Raw genomic sequence first — 19,743 nt, forward strand, 5'->3', positions numbered from 1 at the left:
ACCTCCTCCTTTTCCTGTGGTTTACTATTTTCTTTGATATTCTGATCTGGGGTTTTTTTCTCATTGGAGGATGCTATAACTCAGTATCTTAGCTCTGAAACCTTGGTAAGTTTCTGGTGTTCAGAGTTTTCAAGCTGTTGGTATCTGGTGCTGCAGGCCCCAGAGGTCAGAAGGTTCCCCATTCCCTCCCCAGCTTTTCTCTTTGAAGACAAGTGAGGAGTCACAGAATCAGGCAGGCAGACAGGCAGGGTTTTTTTGCATGTTATTTTCTGCAATTGGAATTAATTGTGCTGTACACATGAATATAATCAAGAGAACAAGATGTTCTCTGGGTCTGGTTTCTGACAAGGCAGCCTCCGACTGAGCAACAGTGAGTCATGGTTAGGGCCAGAGCTCTTTTAGCATAACAGACATATATGTAGAAGTCCTTGTGCCATACAAAGCACCAGGAAGACTGGCTCTTCTTACCTACATCAATCTCTTCCTCTGCTGGCCTCAGTTGGAAGTCTGAACTATGCAGAACCATAGTCTCATAGGACCTGCCCGCAATGTATGCTCAGATGATTGGATCCAGCAGAGAAGACAGAGATAAGGAGCTTAGCTCTCCTTCAGCTAGTAAGATCACACCCAGGGTAGGGGCAGGGATAAGGCTGGGAGACAGGGGGAGAGGATCACACTAAAGCAGTTGGGGTTTGTGTATGCATGGTGCAAATTTGGCTCTGATTGTGGGAATGGTTGTTAAATTTTCTCCAGCTGAGTGATCTGAATCATGTTGGTTTGTGAGGATATAGTTTCTAGCTAAATGTTCCTGAACTGTGGTATCAACTGCAAGCACATGTTTTCTAGCTAAGAATTTCTGGCTTGTGAAGATATTAGCTTCTGAGAGTTTCTCAATTCTGGTACTGGCTGTGAGGCAATACCTCCTCAGTCTGGCTAAGGTTGCCAACTGGATCCAAATTCATCTGGCAGGGTTGATCCAGTCCTGGGTTTACCTCCATTGCAAGCAGGGACTTGTAGTCTTGCTTTTCTTAGATACTGCAGTGGGGAAATCAGAAGCACAAGTTCCTGCCTGTAATGAGGGTAAACCCAGGACTGGATCAAACAAAAGACTAAGTTACTTTGGTTTGGGGGAAATATTCAAATAGTTCTGTACTCTTGGCTTCAGGTGAAAGTAGAGGGTTGTTCCAGAGTTTGGGGAGTTATTTTAGATTCTACTCTTACATTTGAAAGACAGGTTGGTGCTCTGATTAAGAGATTTTTTGTAAAGCTTAGACAACTGTGTGCAATTAGGTCATCTTTACAGAAAGAAGACTTTAGAACTTTGGTACAGGCCACTCTTCATCCCCAATTAGATTATTGTTAACTCCTTATATTCTCAGATTAATTCTAAATTGAAAGCCTGTTTACAGCTATTGCAGAATACGACTATTAGACTGATTTCTGGACTGGGTCGGTTTGATAGCGTTTTACCTGTATTGAGGGTAAAACGCTATAAAATATTGCGTATTGCACAGCATATTACATTTAAAATGACATGTCTGATTTTTAAAGCAATATATGGGTTGAATGCAGAAGGGTTGGTGGATTTGTTGGCGTTTCCCTCTTCCAAAAGAAATCTCTGTTATTATCAGATATTAATATTAGGTTAGCCTATTAGAAAAGTTCAATTAAAATCTATTCTTGAAAAATCATTTCCTTTTTAGGGGGCATGTCGATGGAACGTGCTACCTATGTTCCTGAAAACACAACCTTCCTATAGGTGTTTCAGGAAGATGATTAAGATTAAGTTTGTATAGAGTTTGTTTTTGTTGTGTAACATCTTCTCTTTAATGTAGAGAATTTTCTGTTTTGTGAACCGCTGTGAATCCAGTCTCGGGAATAACGGTCGGTATGCAAGAACTTGATAGAATACAATAGAATGGGGTGAACCCAAGTCAAGATCAACCCTGTTGGGCGAATCTGGATCCAGTTTCCAACCTCAGAGGAGATGGCCTTCAGCTGAATATCCCTGGCTCATTCAGTGGACATGGAGGCAGGAGGCAGGGTATGGAAAGCCCACGGTTTCATGAGTCTCATTCTATAGTGTGAATAGAGAGTATTACACAGAAACATGACCAAGACTGAGCTTCTTATCTTTCCCTCTAAGCCCACCTTTCCTCTTCTCCCGTTCTCTATCTCTGTGGATAACACTCTCATCCTCCCTGTCTCATCAGCTCGTAACCTTGGAGTTATCTTTGACTCCTCTCTCTCTTTCTCTGCACATATCCAATAGACTGCTAAAACCCGTCGTTTCTTTCTCTATAACATCACCAAAATTTGTCCCTTCCTCTCTGAGTACACTACCAAAACCCTTATCCACACTCTTATCACCTCTCGCATAAGACTACTGCAGTTGCTTCTCACAAGTCTCCTACTATGCCATCTCTCTCCCCTTCAATCTGTTCAAAACTCTGCTGCACAACTTATATACCTCCAGTGTCGCTATACTCATATTAGTCCTCTCCTGAAGCCACTTCATTGGCTCCCTATCCATTTCTGCATACAGTTCATTCTCCTAGGACAAGCAGGATGCGTCAGCCACATATAGGTGACATCATCTGACGGCTCCCATTGGACAGTAAAAGCTCTTCAAGAGCTCAGAGGGTATTCCCCCCCCCCCCCCAAACCCTCTGAGCATGTGTAGTATCCTCCCCTCCCCTATAGCTAGGAATGCCCCGGTATTACCCTTCTTTCTCCAGTATACAATTTCCACCGTTCCCAACAGTCATTTTTTTTCTTAGCTCTCCATTACTTCTACTACAGAAATCCATCTTACCTTAACTCATGCCAGAGAAGAAGAAAGCAGGTTTTAAGAGGTGCCCGGGCTGCAACAAAAAGATCAGCACCCTCGACCCACACGATTTGTGTGTCTGGTGCTTGGGGCCATCCCACAAAACTCAGCCCTGCTTGCATTGTGCCCACATGTCTCCATGTGCATGCAAGCAAAGAAAGCGCACCCTCCAGGAACATTTAAAGAAGACGGAAAAACTGGAGCTACTGACCATGTCGCTGATGTCGGTACATCCCACCAAACCACTGTGGGTCACACAACATGTGCTGCTGCCTTTCAATGCCCCATCAGAGTGTAGTGATACTGAGCTCGCCTGCACCACGCCTTTTCCAATGGTTGCAACCCTCCCCGCAGCTCAAGGAAGCAGCTGCGCTCTCTGCTCCTAGGCAAGTCTCCCCACCATACCCCTGGGTCTTGTATCAACCCCACAGCCGCTGAACTGCTTACCCAAACTGCTTCCCCAGCTTCAGGGACTCATTAACAGCCACGCTACCACCGGAATACTCTCTCCCCATCAGGGCCTTGCTACCAGCGTGCTCCAAACCCCAACTCCTCTCTGGACCCTGCCCACACTTGCCAAGCATGAGGGATAGCTCCTGCAGCCAATCCACAATCGCTTTAGTGCTGCCCCCTCCACATCGGGAGCACAGCACTCGGGGATTGCCCTGCTTGTCAGCACTGATGTTGGCGCTGACGTCACGACCCTGACCATGCCCCCTAAAATCGCTCCAGAATTCCCTGTCGGGGGTGGGGGGAGGGATTCCAGGGCACTACATCAGGCAGCACAACAAGCAGAGGAGCACAGGAGGAGACACAAACACTGCAGGAGCCACCAAGACCATGGGCACAGGAGAGAAAAGCACACCCTGCTGTATCCAGCAGACCACGCCTCATCCTCCTCTCAGTCCCACCAAGGGCTACCACCGGCTACAATCCACACTAATGCAGAACCAACAACTACTACTACAGGTCCTCACACAATTCCTCGCTCATCCTCAATACCCTCTACAGCCTGCACCCCGGGAACAGGACACACAGAACACGGCCAGGAGTGAACCACCTAAAGGACATCAGGAGAAGGACTACAGCGGCTCTGAATCCAGCTTCCTTGGGACCTACAATTCAGACTACTCATCAACCAAAACACCACCCTCCTCACTGCGGACACAACCCAGCACCGCTACAGAGGGTAACACAGAGGAATCCCCAACGACACACCAGGAGGACTTAACCTACCCGAATTGCTCCAGAAGCTTTCCACCCACCTCAACCTCCCTACCGACAGGATGATGGACCCATTCAGCAGCCAGTAAGGGCTCCTCCAATGCCTAGAATCACCCAAACACTCGATTGCCATCCCAGTACGCAAAACACTCCTGGACTACAAGGACAGGGTAGGGCGAACACCTTTCTCAGGCTTGCTAACATCCAAAACACTGGTGCTCAAATAGGTGACCTCCACACCGGGTTTTGACAAGAGCCAATTACCCACAAGTCCATTGTCGTCACCTCGGGCCTCAAGAGACAAAGGATCTCACGCACCAACTACTCTGCACCACTAGGGAAGGACTCCATTGGCAAGAGGACCTTCCAGAGCTCTATGCTCAGCTCACGCATAGCCACCCACCAGTTCCAGATGCTCCTCTACCATGAGACCATACTGAACAAGATCAAGGATAGCATCCTGTCCACCACCAAGGCGACCCGGAAACTCCTCTCACCCCTCATCCATGATCTGGAGGAATGCAGCAAACATCTCTTCAGATCTGCCTTTGATGCCTTCGAGACCTCTGCCTGCACCATAGGCACATCAATTTCCACCACCCACCTCGCCTGGCTCTGCGCGTCAGCCTTTCATGAGGACCTCCATGATCCGCTGGCTGATGCCCCCTGGACAGGCGAGAACCTATATGGTGACAAGGTCAAGGAAAAGAACCGCTCCCTCTAGATGACATTACAATGGCTACACCTGAAAACCACACCCTCGCTCACGATACTACTCTGCATCTCCAAAATGGCAACAAAACCACCACCACCGACAACAACAGCAATTTAACATCTATTCGCAAAAACGCTGATAGAAAGACAGGGAACAACAACAACCACAGCCCACTGATGGAACACATCCCGGTAGGCAGCCGCATAAGATACTTTGCAAGTGCCTGGTCCCAGATCTCCTCAGACCAATGAGTCCTCAGCATTATCAAACGGGGTTACTGCATCAAGTTCTGACACCCACCACCCACCGGACCTCCATGCTCCACCACCAAAACAGACCCTGACACACCACTCCTCTTCCAGGAGGTGGAGACCCTCCTTGAAGCACAGGCGGTGGAGCCCGACCCACCACAAGAAATCAACAAGGGGTTCTACTCCTGCTACTTCCTCATCCCCAAAAAGGCCAAGGGAAATCGCCCGATCTTGGACTTCTGCAAGCTGAACGACTGCATTCACAAGGAACGCTTCCTCATGAACTCCTTGGGGACCGTACTGCCTCTGCTCGAGTCTGGCAATTGGCTTGCTGTCCCGGACCTCAAGGATGCATACACACATATACTCATCACAGAGAAAATACCTCCAATTCAAGGTACAAGACATTACCAGTACAAGGTCCTTCTATTTGGTCTCTCAACTACACTGCGGGTGTTCGCTAAATACTTTGCGGTAGCAGCACCACAGCTACGTCGACAGGGTATATGTGTTTTCCCGTACCTCGATGACTGGCTTATAGCGGGACGCTCGCCCCAGGAGATGCAGACCTCACTCTGAATCATCATATCTCTCCTCCACAGCCTGGGCTTCCTCATCAACCTCCAAAAATCACCTTACACTGTCCCAGTCTCTCACATTCATTGGGGCAGAAATCTGCATAACTCACGCCAAGGACTTCCTCCTGTCCAGACGTGCCAACACCATCTCCCACCTGGCCCAATGCATCTCGGCCTGCAAGCAGGCATCAGCACGATCCTTTCTTCGCCACAAGGCAGCAGCAGCCTATGTCGTCCATCACTCCAGGCTCCACATGCGACCTATCCAGTGGCACCTACGCCATCATTGGAACCAGCACACACAGCCCCTCTCACTGAAAATCCCAATTCTACAATCCACCCACAGAGCGCTGGGCTGGTGGATATTCCAGACCAATCTCACCGGGGGCAAACCTTTTACGGCACCACCCCATCAGATGACCATCACCACAGATGCCTCACAACATTGATGGGGAGCACACCTCTTCCACCTTCGCACAGGATGAACATGGTCCACCAAAACAACAATCTTCCACATCAACATGCTAGAACTCAGGGCCATGGGCAATGCCCTCAAGGCTTTCAGCCCATGGATTGCAGGCAAGACAGTCCTCCTCCAAATGGACAACCAAGTCGCCATGTTCTACATCAACAAGGAGGGGGGTACAGGCTCAATCTCACTCTGCAGAGAAGCCTTCAGAATATGGAGATTCTCCAACTCCAACGAAGCCAACACCTACAGAAGGTGATCTCTTCACAGGAGTTGTTTTTATTGATTTGAATAAAGACTTTGTTCAGGAAACACCATTTGTGAGAGGACTCTTTTGGATCCACTGTTCGTTTGTTTTGATTCTCCAACTCCATCAGCTGCCCCATACAAGCCTGGCCGACAACCTAAGCTGCAAACTAGACCCATACAAATGGTCCCTCAACTCCAAGATAGCCAGGGGCCTATTTCATTAATGGGGAACCCCTGCCATAGACTTCTTCGCCATGGAGCACAATGCAAAGTGTCCCAACTTCTGCTCCAAACGACCCTCCCAACAACACCTCTGCATGAATGTATTCTTGCTTGAATGGAGTCAAGAACTACTCTATGCCTACCCCTGACACCACTGATTGCCAAAACCCTACTGAAGATTATCCGAGACAGAGCCTCGGTGATCATGATCACCCCCTTTTGGCCTCGACAACCCTGGTTCCATTATCTCCAGCTCCTGGCTACCCAGTTCCTACCCACCTTGCTGCCTCCGCGAAACAGCAGACCTCATCACCCAGGACAGTGGGTCCACTCTTCACCATGACCTCCAAATGCTGGCGCTGACCTCCTGGATGTTGAAAGGCTGAACTTCGCACTCAATATCGAACAAGTCTTACTAGCAGCCCGAAGACCATCCACAAGACAGGTCTACGCCTTTAAATGGAAACGTTTCCGTGTATGGTGCTTCACCATTCAGCTTGAAGCACTCTCCTACTCTATCCCGACCATTCTACAATACCTGTTGACCCTATCGGAGGGAGGCCTCAAACCCTCATCTATCAAGCTACACCTAAGCACTATTGTGGCCTACCACGACCAGTCTGTACTCATCCTCTGGTATCCCGGTTCATGAAAGGACTAAACAACCTATATCCATCAGTGAGACCACTGCCGCCAACATGGGATCTCAACACTGTACTACAACAGCTCACCCTTCCGCCCTTTGAACTGCTGGACAAAGCAGCCCCCAAGTTCTTAACTTGGAAGATCCTGTTCCTCACCGCCATCGCCTCAGCCAAATGCATCAGTGAGCTCCAAGCACTGGTCGATCATCTACCCTACACATTACTCCTTGAAGACCGGGCAGTACTCAGAACTCACCCCAGATTCCTCCCTAAGGTGATTGCAGCCTTCTACCTCAATCAATCCATTGTCCTTTCTGAACTGTACACAAACCCAAACGACACAGCAGAACAGTACCAGTGACACCCCTTGGACTGTATGAGGGCCCTTGGGACACACCTCGACAGGACAAAACAGGTCAGGACTGCCTCCCAGCTATCCGTGTCCTATGGCCCCAACAGGCCCGGCCTACCGGTTACAAATGCACCCTCTCCAAATAGATGACATAATGCATCACATTCACCTACAAAAAGGTCGGCCTACAGGCGCCGACGGAGACTCATGCTCTTCAACTCTCAGAGCCTTAGCCACCACACTAGCGTACCTCCACTCAACACCACTTTACATCTGCATCGCTGCTACCTGGTCCTCCATCCACACCTTTGCACGACACTATTGCCTCGATAGAGTCTTCCTCGCAACGGCTTCCTTCGGAGGCACAGTACTACAGGCCACATTATGGCCAGACCAGCACCCACCACAGAGGCCACTGGACACCAGCATGGACCTTACAATACGCCGGAGACAAGGAGATTCAGTCTAGAACTAAGACTTCCCACGGACGAACACTGTGCATTTGAGCCTGACTTAAGGCTCCAGTTGTGTTGACCATCCTAGTTATGTGTTGTGTGAAGAGCTCAGGAAAACAGGCAGGAAAAGCTTTAAGGAAAGGCGCTGGAGGGGCAAGCCTTACCCTGAAGCCTTGGGAGTCTACAAATCCCAGCTTCCCTGGGGTAGAGTAGCCAGGGCCACCGAGAGGTGGGGCAGGGGGGACAAAATTCCCCGGGCCCAGGCCTCCAAGTGGGGCCCGGCGCCGCAGTCCCACCCGCCCTCCGTCGTCGGCTGTCTGCCACCAGGCCGGGCCCCCTGCATTGAAATCACAGTGCCTCTCACCTCCGTGTGAAAGCGCTGCAGGCAGCAACAGATCACCTGCCTTCGGACCTCCTTCCCTCCCTGTGTCCCGCCCTCATCTGACGTAACTTCCGTGAGGGCAGGACACAGGGAGGGAAGGAGGCCTGAAGGGAGGCGATTTGTTGCTGCCTGCAGCGCTTTCACATGCAGGTGAGAGGCGCTGTGATTTCAATGTAGGGGGCCCGGCCCGGTGGCGGACGGAGGGGGGCGGGGGTAGCAGCGGCGGTGACCTCGGGGGGGGGGGTGGAAGGGGGAGCGGTGCCCCAGGCTCGGCCCAGTCTCTCGGTGGCCCTGAGTACCCACCCCTGACAACGAAGGTAGACCTTCCCTTCCCTCTGAGAACCAGGAAGACTACAGTTCCCAGCAGCCCCAAGATAGAATACCTGACCCTTTCGAGGAAAAGAGCATGCAGTACGATTCCTAGGCTCCCAAGGGTTAATCAGGGGGATTGGAAGCAGCTGAGGGAGAAATGGAGAGAGGAATTAATGGACTGGCAGTCCAGTTGAGATTGCCAAAGGGGGTGAAGCTGCTGAGCTGGAGCCTATGGATATCTCTGCCCTGGCCAGGGTAAAAGGGGAGAAGTTGAGAGGATTTATTGCAGCCTTACTCTCTAACCTTGTACAGGGGGGAAGAAAGATTCTTAAGAAGGAGCCTTTAGCTGTGAAGTGCTGGAACCACACCCTAGGCTCACGGCCAGCACTATTTCCAGAAGGGAGAAAAGGATACCAGATAAAGTGCTCAAACCTGACCCATGTGGGCGGGTACCAGGTGTTTGATGCTGGTATAAGAAAGGTAGAAGGTCCCTTCAACCTCTAATGTACAAGAGGTGCATTCACTCTGCAGCTTCTCGGTACCTCTTCATTTTTATCTCTCCCTACACTTCTCCCCAGGAATTCTGTTCATTGGGTAAATCTCTCTTATCTGTACCCTTCTCCACTGCCAACTTCAGACTCAGGAGGTCTTTTACTAAAGCTTAGCTCGAGTTATCTGCAGCAGGGCCCATAGGAATAAAATGGGCCGTGCTGCAGATAACTTGAGCTAAACTTTAGTAAAAGACCCCTTCCGTTCCTTTTATCTTGCTGCACTATATGCCTGGAATAGACTTCCTGAGCCAGTACTCAAGCTCTGGCCATCTTCAAATCTAGGCTAAAAGCTCACTTTTTTGATGCTACTTTTAACTCCAAACCCCTATTCACTTGTACAGTACGCACGTCTGTTTTATCATTCCCACCTTTGTAATTCCCTTATCCCTCATTTGTCCTGTTTGTCTGTCCTGATTAGATTGTAAGCTGTTTCGAGCAGGGACTGTCTCTTCATGTTCATCTAGTAGTGCTAAGAAATGATAAGTAGTAGTAGTCCTGAGTCCTGTGAGTGTGTAGCAGGGAAGGATATTCCTGGACATTGGTTCCAGAGATGCCAAGTTACCCAGTTGCAAGCAGGAGATTTTGGCCCAGTCTTGGATATCTAACCACCCCATCCTGGTGCATTATGGAACTTGCAGGCACTATAATCCCATACTGCTTTGGAATGTAAGTTCCAAACCAGGACTGGCCCAAAATCTCCAGCCTGGAACTGGGTAACTTGGCATCTCTGTGGTTTTTGTGAGAGGAAGATTCCTGTGTCATTAGAGAAGCAGTGGTAACATGACCCTAACAGTGTGTTAAGTTATTTATAAACTGACATTGATAACAGAGCTGTGTCAAGTTATCCAGTTCCAGTAGGGAGATTTTTCAGCCAGTCCCGGATTTGAACTGACAGTGTGGATTTCTACCCATTAAAATCACTGCTGTAAGTCTCATAATTTATAGTAGCTCAACATGAATTACATTCAGGTACAATGGGTATCTCTCTGTCCCTGAAGGGCTCACAATCTAAGTTTGTATCTGAGGTAATGGAGGATTAAGTAACTTGCCCAAGATCACAAGGAGCAGCAGTGGGATTTGAACCAGCTACCTCTGGATATCAAGACCAGTGCTCTAACCAATAGGCCACTCCTCCACATAATACATTAGGATGGGGATGCTGGAAATCCAAGACTGGCCTAAATCTCCCTCTTGGAACTGGATAACTGCGCAGCTCTTTTGTATGAGAGCTACATCTGTATACTTAAGAATTATTTTTCGCTTGATTACCTGCCTTTCTAGTAAATACTCAAGACAGTTCAAAAAGCAAACTGTAAAACTACAATTAAGATTAAGCAGGCAGTGAGTAACACTGTCTGCTCCTGGGGATGTGAACTGGGGGAGGGGAGACCCGGAGTTTAGCTCTTCTTATGGAGTTTTAGTGCCACCAGGGGGACAACATGTGAACAGCAGAACATCCTTCACTTTCATGTGCTACGCTGTCAAAGGACATACACTTCTAATCTTTCTCTTTTTTCCCAGTGTGCATCCACTGTCCTTGCTTGCCCCTCTCTCCATTCCCCAGATGGGTAGTCCTCTTGTACTGCAGTTAGAAACTGGACCAAGAAGGAACTTAAGAAATGAATTCAGTTTGGTGGAGGGTGGTGGACAAAGCAGCAAGCTCTCCTTTCCACCAAGCAAAGATTGATACTGAGGTAGAGAAGGGGAAGCAGCTCAATCTTGATGACAACTCTGCAGTTATGTAGTTTACTTAGCTGACAGAAGTCCATGGTCCAGCAAGTTCATCTCCACATATTCTGACTGCATGGATAAGTTTCTCTTTGTAGTGATGCAGAGAGAGGCTCCGAAGAGTCTCTCAGCCATGGGGCAAAACAAAGCTTGCAGTGAATTGCAGGCTTCTCATTGTCATTTTCTTTTTTTGTTCCCCTTCCCTTTCTCTCTGCCCAGGACCCTGTTACAGCAGTTACAGAAGCTCCAGGCTCTGGTGACTGGGAAGATCTCCAGACCCTATAAAACGGTCTCTACACAGACAGGGACCTGTCTCATGGTACACAGCAGTAACTCCATTCTCACCTCCACTGCTTATTTGGTGCTTTCCTTGTGCTTTTGCTATTTCTTCTAGCAGCTGTGACTGAGAGTTGAAGGGATTCCCCAAAACGTCACCAGTCCTGCTTTCTCCTTCCCCCCCCCCCCCCCCCCCCCCCCCCCCCCCCCTGTGATCTGATCCTCACTACTGCTCTCTGCCTCTGTTGCTCTCTGCCGTTCTTTCTTATATTCTGGTAACCCCCTGATTCCTAACACCCCCTTTTTTCCTTCTTTCTTAGGTGCTTGTGCTGTGTTTTGTTCTGGTGTTGGGTTCCATGGTGCCATGTTTCCCAGAATTTTCATCCTTGTCACAGACAGTGAAAACAGCTCCACTGCCTGCCCCGGATATTTATACATCCAGCCAGGGTGAGTGAGTCCCCTCTTGCCATAACTGTGACACTCTTCTACCAGTCCTGAAGTGTGATTTTCTTCACAGCAGTGCCCTGTCAGTTCTGATGCCGTCAAATATTAAGTCCAGGCGTGTTCTGCAGACAGGACAAGACATGTAGTGAAAACCATGAGAGAGGAAGGTGCTGGAATAAGCCGAGAACATTAGCTAGAAGGAGGGGGTGTTCAGAGTGTGAATGCAAACGGGTGCAGGCCTATATATGTTAGGCATGTACATATAGGTGCATATACAAATGTCTGTATGAAGGGCCGCCGAGAGACTGAGCCGGGCCTGGGGCAGGGCCACTACCGCCCCCCTCCACATCGCCGCCACCACCCCCTGTATTGCCGCCACTCCTGCCCCCTCTCCCCCAGGATTGCTGCTGCCGCAACTGAGGTACCTTGGAGCTGGCGGGGATACCAAGGCTCTGCCATTGGAAGAATCCAGCACTGCCCTTCACTCCATGCCTGCCCTGCCCCTGCGGGTGTATTTTTTTCTCTCCTCACATATGCTCAGTTTCAAAACCGAGCATGCGCCTGAGGGGGAAAAGCAGCTGCTCAGCATGACGGTAGAAGCAAGCGAAGAGCAGCGCTGGAGGGGGGCCCATCGCCAGAATTTTCTCTCTCTTGTGCTCCTGTCGGGACCCGATCACTCGGGGCCCATCAGGAGCAGGAGAGAAAGAGACCCCGGCACCAGGCCCGGGGAATTTTGCTCCCCCCCCCCCCCCCCCCGGCGGCCCTGTCCGTATGTAAAATTGTATACGGAGCTGAATATATTTGTGTGTGTGTGGGGGGGGGGGGGGTGAGATACACTAGGAATCCCGCATAATCTTCCTACTCTAGCAGTGGAGTTCTCCAAGTGCCTGTGTATGCCTCCAAGAACCCCTGGAACTCACTCCTTCCGTGTCTCTCATGTGCAGTGCGTTCTCGGAGTCTTCTGTTCTACAAGGAGGCAGAGGGCCCCTCACAGGAAGGCTACAGCTCCTTCCTGACAGCTGATACAGTTGATACTTGGGACCCAGATGCCATGTCTGCAGAGGAGATGAGGGTCCAAGACCTGCCTAGGTCACATGAGACATCTAAATATCTGAGTGGCTCAGAAACACCTGCAGCCAATGTGAATCAGACAGACACAGACTTCATGCATCGCAAAGAGCGCTATCACAAGAGGTGAGTCCATCTACCAGCTAGGATTTCCCTGACCTCACCTGTTGAATTGTGGTCCTGTGGTTTCAGCAGCAAGTCAGTTTCTGATTCCACGATTTCATCTTTGATTCTCAGGACAGGAGACATTCTTGCAAGCATAAGAGATCCCCGGCTAACCTTAGCTCCAGGAAAAGAGCATCAGCTAGGAAGCAGTTCCTTAGTATTAATATTTACACTCTGAAACATTTTTTTTACTTAGTTTGATTTATTGCTCCACGCATTGAAAAGTAAAGAATCTGCCCCACTCATAAAGCAGAAACCTTCTCCCTACCACACTGCAAAAACAGTATCAGTTACCTCAATCCACCAAGTTTTATTTGATTTACTGTCAACCCATCATATTGAACGTCCGGGCGGCTTACAAACTAACCAGTGCACCAGTGTGTCTCTCCCCCCTCCCCTAATTATACACAAAAAGAGTTAAACCCAGATGTCTGCACCCCCGCTACATATGTGCACTGTTACAGACCCACATTGATCCTCTGGAGCAGTAACCTAGTGGTTAGTGCCGTGGATGTAAAATCTGGGAAACTGGGTTTGATTCCCACTGCACTGTGACCTGGGTGGGTTACATAACTCTCCATTGCCCCAGATACAAAAGATTAGATTGTGAGCCCACTAGGGACAGAGAAAGTACTTGTATATAATAAGTAAACCACCTTGACTGGACTACCATAGAAAGGCAGTATATCAAATCCCTTCCCCTTCATTGTTCCCCTGCTGAAATTTAAGATACTTGAGAATTTTAGTCATTCTAGCAAGCAGGTAAAAATTTGGGACAAAATGAGTTTAACAAATAAGTTCACACTAAGGGAGGAGTTATCAACATGAGCGACTGTTAAGGGTTATTTTACCACTAACTCAGTGGTGTGCTGGAGCGGGCTCTCACGGGCTTGCGAGAGCCGTTTGTTAAGTTTTTAAGAATTTTGGGAGCCGGTTGTTAAAGTAGGCCTCCCCATGGCTATTCTAACAACTGACTCCCAAAATTTGGGCTTGGGCCCCCTCCTGAATTCTCTTTTACTTTGCTGGCAGTGATGCTGGCCCCACCAGACAAGTAAATAGACTGCTGCTGCTCCCTGCTCCTTGTTTCTGACTCTGAGCATCAGGCTGGGACTTTTCATGCAAGCGCAAGAAGGTTCCATCATGCTGCTCAGAGCCAGAAACAAGCAGCAGAGAATGGTGGCAGTCCATTTATTGGCTGGTGGGGCTCGGCAATGGTATGCCTAGTGTGCCTGCACATGGGAAGGGAGAGAGAGGCATGTATCCCCCCCCCCCCCCAAATTTCAGGGCCGGCTATGCCCGGAGAGAGAGCCCGTTGTTAAAAATTTACCAGCACACCCCGCACTAACTCATACTATTTTAACACAGGTCCCATTTTATGCAATGAGACCTAGTTACTAGTAACCTGGGTTAACAGCAAAATAACCACCTCTTCTTAATGGTAGCCCATGTTATTAATTTCCCCCCTTAATATCTTGCAGCAGAAAACAAACAAAAATAAAGCTATGAAAGCCTAGCCTTGTGTGGATAATGTAGGGGGGGGGGGGGCTTTGTACTGACAGCACATGGGAACTTCAGCATTTTCATATAAAACATTTTCAAGTCCGCCTGCATTATCTGTAAAAGATAAGTTGTACAGGAACTTGGGCAGAAGATGTACAGTTTTAAAACTGTAAAATCAAACTGGCTGATCTGTGAATCTGGCCTTTATGATGAGCTGCATTTTAAGATTCAGGGGGTAGTTTATAGTGCTGCTTCTTGGTTAAGGCAGATCCTGTGTTTTCTGCAGCACCTCACTGCGTACCATTAATCTATTTTGTTGGTTATCTTTAGATTCCGGTCTCTCTCTAACCAGCATCAGGGACTAGTCCTCAGCTATAGCCCCGATCATCTTTCTAATCTGTAGTCGCCTCCAGATCTTAGCATTTCCTTGTATTTACTAGACTGTCCGTAGTAATTTTGGCTTTATTATGGTGCGCTACCCAGTGAGAATGTGCTGTTTAAATCCCAGACTCCCTTGGCAAGGTACTGGCAAATGTGAAGTCCCAGCATGGTGCGCCAATAAAGGCCTCCCACACCAGAGAGAGATAGCAAAGATTCCCAATGTGCAGACTTGGTCTACACAGTGTCTCACTATATGCAGGGGGGAGATCAAAGGGGGTGTTACTAGCTTCACAGAGGATGGAGATCAGAGGGGATGTTACCAGCCTCAGTGTGTGCAGGGGAGGGAGATCAGAGGGGGTATTATGAGGGCTGTATGTGCAGCCAGTGTAGCCGCACAGGGTTCAAGGGAGGCAGGGGGTGCCAAAATTTCACCCTTTCCATTGCCTCTTCTGCTTAACCATCATCTCCCTTTCCATTCCCTGCACTTCTCAAGTTGGCCAGTAACTCTCCTTCCTCTCTTTACACCCCCTCAAACACATCCATCTCTCTCCTGACAGCCACCCCTCTCTCCTGAAGACTCCCCCCTCCCCATAGACACCCCCCTCCTAGCCTACCTTAAGGATGCCCTGATGGTCTAGGGTAGGGCAGGCGGCAGTGATACCTAGTTGCAGCTGCCCCTGCTGGCTGTAGGTTCAAAATGGAGGCCACAACCTATAGGCTGTATCGCTAAAGGTTGTGACCACCATTTTGAACCTAGAACAGCAAGAGTAGTAGTGACTAGGGATTGCTGCTGCCCACCCTGCACTAGACCACCAGGGCATCCTTCAGGAAGGGGGTGAATGCACTTGGGGAGGTCTTTGGAAGGGGGTTCTTTTGGACACAGCTTGTAGGAGAGGGATGGATTCACTTGTGGGGGGGGGGGTCTTTGGGATTTCCAGGGGGGTGGACTTCAGGAGAGGGATAGATGCTCTGTGGGGAAAGGGGCAGCAGCAGTGGCACCATGGTGGGTAAGTTGCACAAGGCGCAACAGTAGCTTGCCTCGATCCTCTGTGTGTGTGCAGGGAGGGAGAACAGAGATGGTGTTTCCAGCCTCAGTGTGCAGGGAGGGAGATCAGACAGGGTATCACCAGTTTTCTGTAGACATTTTCCTTTGCTTCCATTGGTGCATTTTTTGCTGAAACTTTGAGGGCTGGAAGTGGGCATTTACAGTTCTGTGGTACAGGTCAGCAATGTGGCAGGTTGTGTTTGACATGCCAGCCCAGCAAGTCTTGCAGAGTAGGATCAGGCACCCTCAAACATTTCCCTCTCTTCTCTGCTTAGTGGCTTTATTTGGGGGTAGGGACAATTGTAGAGCCTACTAGGGACATATCCTATGTCACAGTTCTGTTTTGATGCACAAGCAACACAGTAATAAAATCGATTTCTGCAGACTGAGCAAGTGGAGGAAATTGGAAGGGCAGCAGCAGACATGTCTGATTGATGATACTGAGCTGGTCCACTGCTGTGTGTGCCCAAGTTCCTGCTGGGAGAATATTAGCCTCAGTGGGTTCAGAACATGAAGTGACCTCTCTCTATCTCTCTGCTTTCTTCACAGGGACAAAAACATGAATGACACAACAGAGATTTTGTAGCGGCTGGTCCAGAGGAGCTCCACAGGGTTTGTGATGAGCTTTGGATAGGGGAAAGGGGGGGATAGCAATATCCAGAAACCTTTGCTGAAATTCTTCACTGGGTTTTATCATCTCCTTCCTTCACCTCCAGCCAGGCCTCCTTAACCTGGATTCACTGCAAATGCTGCTGAAGACGGGCATTGCCTGGCAAGGCTGGAGTGTCTCTCTCCTGTCCTTCTCCCTCTGTCTCCTTTTCAATGCTCTCTCCTACCTCACCCTCTGTCATTTCTTCCTCTACGTTCCCCTCTTTACTCCCCCCTCCACACCTTCCTGTCCAAGGAACTGCACTGCCGCTCCCATCTATGCCCTGCTGACATCAGATCCAGGCCACTCTCTGACAAGGAGCAACAAGCGCCAGCTTATTTTGGGAATTCTCACTGGAGCTGTCCTTGATTGACCTTGAGTTGATGGAGCCCCTTTGTACCTGCCTCTGTACAGACACCGTGACTGCACATTGTAAATAGTCAAACCTTTTTTACACCAGTTCATAAGATACTGTATTTAGAAACCTTGTGGACCTTGTTTTGGGGAATCCTGTTGTATTTTATTATTGTAGCTAGTGCAAGCTTTTGCTTTCTTCAGAGTCAGACCGCAGTCTGACTGCCCCATCCCTTTATCTGCTCTGCAAACGCTTTGCTAATGCATAATAAAAAAAATGCAGCATCAGCAGTTTGGTTTTGGGCTCTTTCCTCAGTCTTAACAGGCGTGTGATCCCAGCAGCATGGCCTTGCTCCTTCTTAGGGAGCTATCATGCAAAAATTCATGTCCTGCTCTCATCAGGGACCCCTACATACATGGCCAGGCTCCTCATTACTTTCCATATGATCTATTAGGAACTTGCCCCTTACCTCACTAATTACACCTTTCCCAGCAGGAACCCACCCATCGGATAGACCATACCTTATTTCTTCTTCCTTCCTAATACAGCCTCCATTACAGAGCCATCACCCATGGCCACTCGCCCTACTTGTCATCAGGCTTCCATCAGGAAATCATCATGGATGACCTCTCTCCCAACTTCCTCTCATGGGTCACATTTTCATTTATACATAGCAACAGCAGTTTCTTTGCTCCTGAGATGCAGATCACTGTTTCACCTCTGAACATCTAATACGGTCCATGAATTTTGCATTTACCTACTTGCTTTTCCAAACCTGAGTTACACAGGTGCAGCAGGTAGTTTAAATGTAAGGGCTAGATTTACTAACCTATGCTATTAGCATGCGTTATTGCTGCTTAATGCAAGTTATTAGTAAATAGACCAGGGATGAGCAACCTCGGTCCTCGAGGTCCACAACCCAGTTGGATTTTCAGGATTTTCCAATTAATATGCATGAGGTTTCTTCACATACATTGGAGGTAGTGCATGTAAATAGATCTTGTACATATTTCTTGGGGAAATCCTGAAAACCCAACTGGGTTGCAGCCCTCGAAGACCAAGGTTGCTCACCCCTGAAATAGACTAATAACAATAATGTGCATTAAGACATGTTAATGTAGGTTCGTTAATCTAGCTCAGGGCACAGTGGATAACTATAATAATTATTAGGAAGCTCCTTCATTCACGTTCAGATGTTTGCAGATGGAGGATGCACCATAGTTAACGGCCATGGCTTAGTACTGAAATGCATGCTGTTTCTTGAACCCTTCAGTTCCTAGAATCTGGCATTTTTGGATGGGCAAGATGTTCTGAACAATGGATACTGGGCTTGGGTATCTGTTACTACGTCAATATGAAAAGAATTAACATTGTTTGGCACAGTGATGATATTCCTTTAGTGTTCATAGGCCAGTGGGAGGAAGATCATCATTTTGGCATAATTTGCATGTAATTTCAATCTTTTTTCTCTTGCCCAGTTTAACTTCCAGGATGGACACTGAAAGTCATTACCACACATCCCATGGATCACTATCATCATTTCCTTGCTGTGGCTGGAGCCAAGAGTAGGGTTGTAGCCCTAGAGCATGCCAATCCTTGGGCACACCTAGCCGGCCAGGTTTTCAGGATACCCACAGTGAAGATGCATGAGATTGCATGCACTACATCCACTGTATGCAAATCTATCTCATGCATATTCATTGCGGATAACCTGAAAACCTGACTGTATAGAGAAGTGAAGACTATGGGGGTCTTTTACTAAAGCTTAGCGCAAGTTATCTGTAGCAGGGCCCATTTTATTCCTATGGGCCCTGCTGCAGATAACTCGAGCTATGCTTTAGTAAAATACCCCCTATGCTTTAGTAAAATACCCCCTATGCTTGGTAGGAAATTTTGCCTTTTGAAATGTAGGTAGGCTCTGGACCAATCCTTTCTCCAGGGCCCACACTACCATTAGGCAAGACTAGGAGGTCATTGAGGACAGCAGCTTCAGCAAAGAGCAGCTGCAGTCAAAGCAAAACAATGGGTCCTGCAGCCACACAAAAAATCAAAGAACCATCAATGCACTATTTTACTTGCAGTGTGTGTACCTGTTCCTGGACAAAGTCAAGGAATTTGTTCAATATTGGAGGTACTCAAACATCCACAGAGCTGGCTCCTATGACCCTCACACTACCCTTGCCTTTCTCCCTTCCTTCACTGGAGATTTCCGCCTTTGGTCATGCTTCTCATTGAAATCTCCAGTGAAGGAGGGGAGAAAAGCAAGGTTAGTGTGAGAGTCATAGAAGCCAGCTCCGTGGGTGTTTGAGTACCCCCAATATTGAACAAATTCCTTGACTTTGTCCAGGGACAGCTACTTTCCATTGGGTTTAGCACCCCCAATAATATTGAAAAGTTGCCTGCTGTGGCGAGGATATTGGGTGCCCCACTCAACTTTCAGGTCCCTAATCTGCCCACCCCCAGAACAGATCTGATTTGTTTGGTGCGGAATGCATCATTGAGAGGGTTCTTTAGGCTCACTCAGTTACCTTGGCAGTGAGAACTGAGGGTTAGGGTTATGTTTTCCAAGCGCTGGGATTTCTCCCCCTTTTCCCTATTTCATAGCTTCAGGTGCAGCTCAGCAGGGTGATTAACATCTGAAGTATGAAATGCTCCCACTGCTGTCCAAAGCAGTAACTCCTAATGTCAGCAAAACAGAGATGAGGGAGGGAATGGAGAGGTAGGAGTGACAAGGTAAAGCAAAACTGATGAAGGGAGAAAGATGAAATGGAACCAATTGTGCAGGTAGATAGAGGAATTTTCATAATGCTTTCTATTCTTGGAGCCTCTTCAATGACGCACCTGTGGGAGTTAATCACTGGATCAGAAAGTTGTCAATACTCTGAAAGCTCAGACTTT

General features: G+C 48.5%; 1 protein-coding gene across 3 annotated transcripts in view; it reads left to right on the plus strand.

The window, feature by feature from the left end:
- CREB3L1 (cAMP responsive element binding protein 3 like 1) overlaps positions 1 to 17,121 on the plus strand; it is a 139,441-nt gene extending 122,320 nt beyond the window's left edge. For all 3 annotated transcript variants that reach the window (XM_030200849.1, XM_030200850.1, XM_030200851.1), the window contains exons 9-12: positions 11,182 to 11,281; positions 11,559 to 11,685; positions 12,627 to 12,876; positions 16,391 to 17,121. In XM_030200849.1, the coding sequence (XP_030056709.1) occupies positions 11,182 to 11,281; positions 11,559 to 11,685; positions 12,627 to 12,876; positions 16,391 to 16,427 (514 nt within the window). In that variant the 3' untranslated portion in view covers positions 16,428 to 17,121. The remainder of the gene's footprint in view (positions 1 to 11,181; positions 11,282 to 11,558; positions 11,686 to 12,626; positions 12,877 to 16,390) is intronic.
- Positions 17,122 to 19,743: the final 2,622 nt, after the last annotated feature.

The sequence above is a fragment of the Microcaecilia unicolor genome, chromosome 4 (assembly GCF_901765095.1).
Source record: "Microcaecilia unicolor chromosome 4, aMicUni1.1, whole genome shotgun sequence".
Lineage (NCBI taxonomy): Eukaryota > Metazoa > Chordata > Amphibia > Gymnophiona > Siphonopidae > Microcaecilia > Microcaecilia unicolor.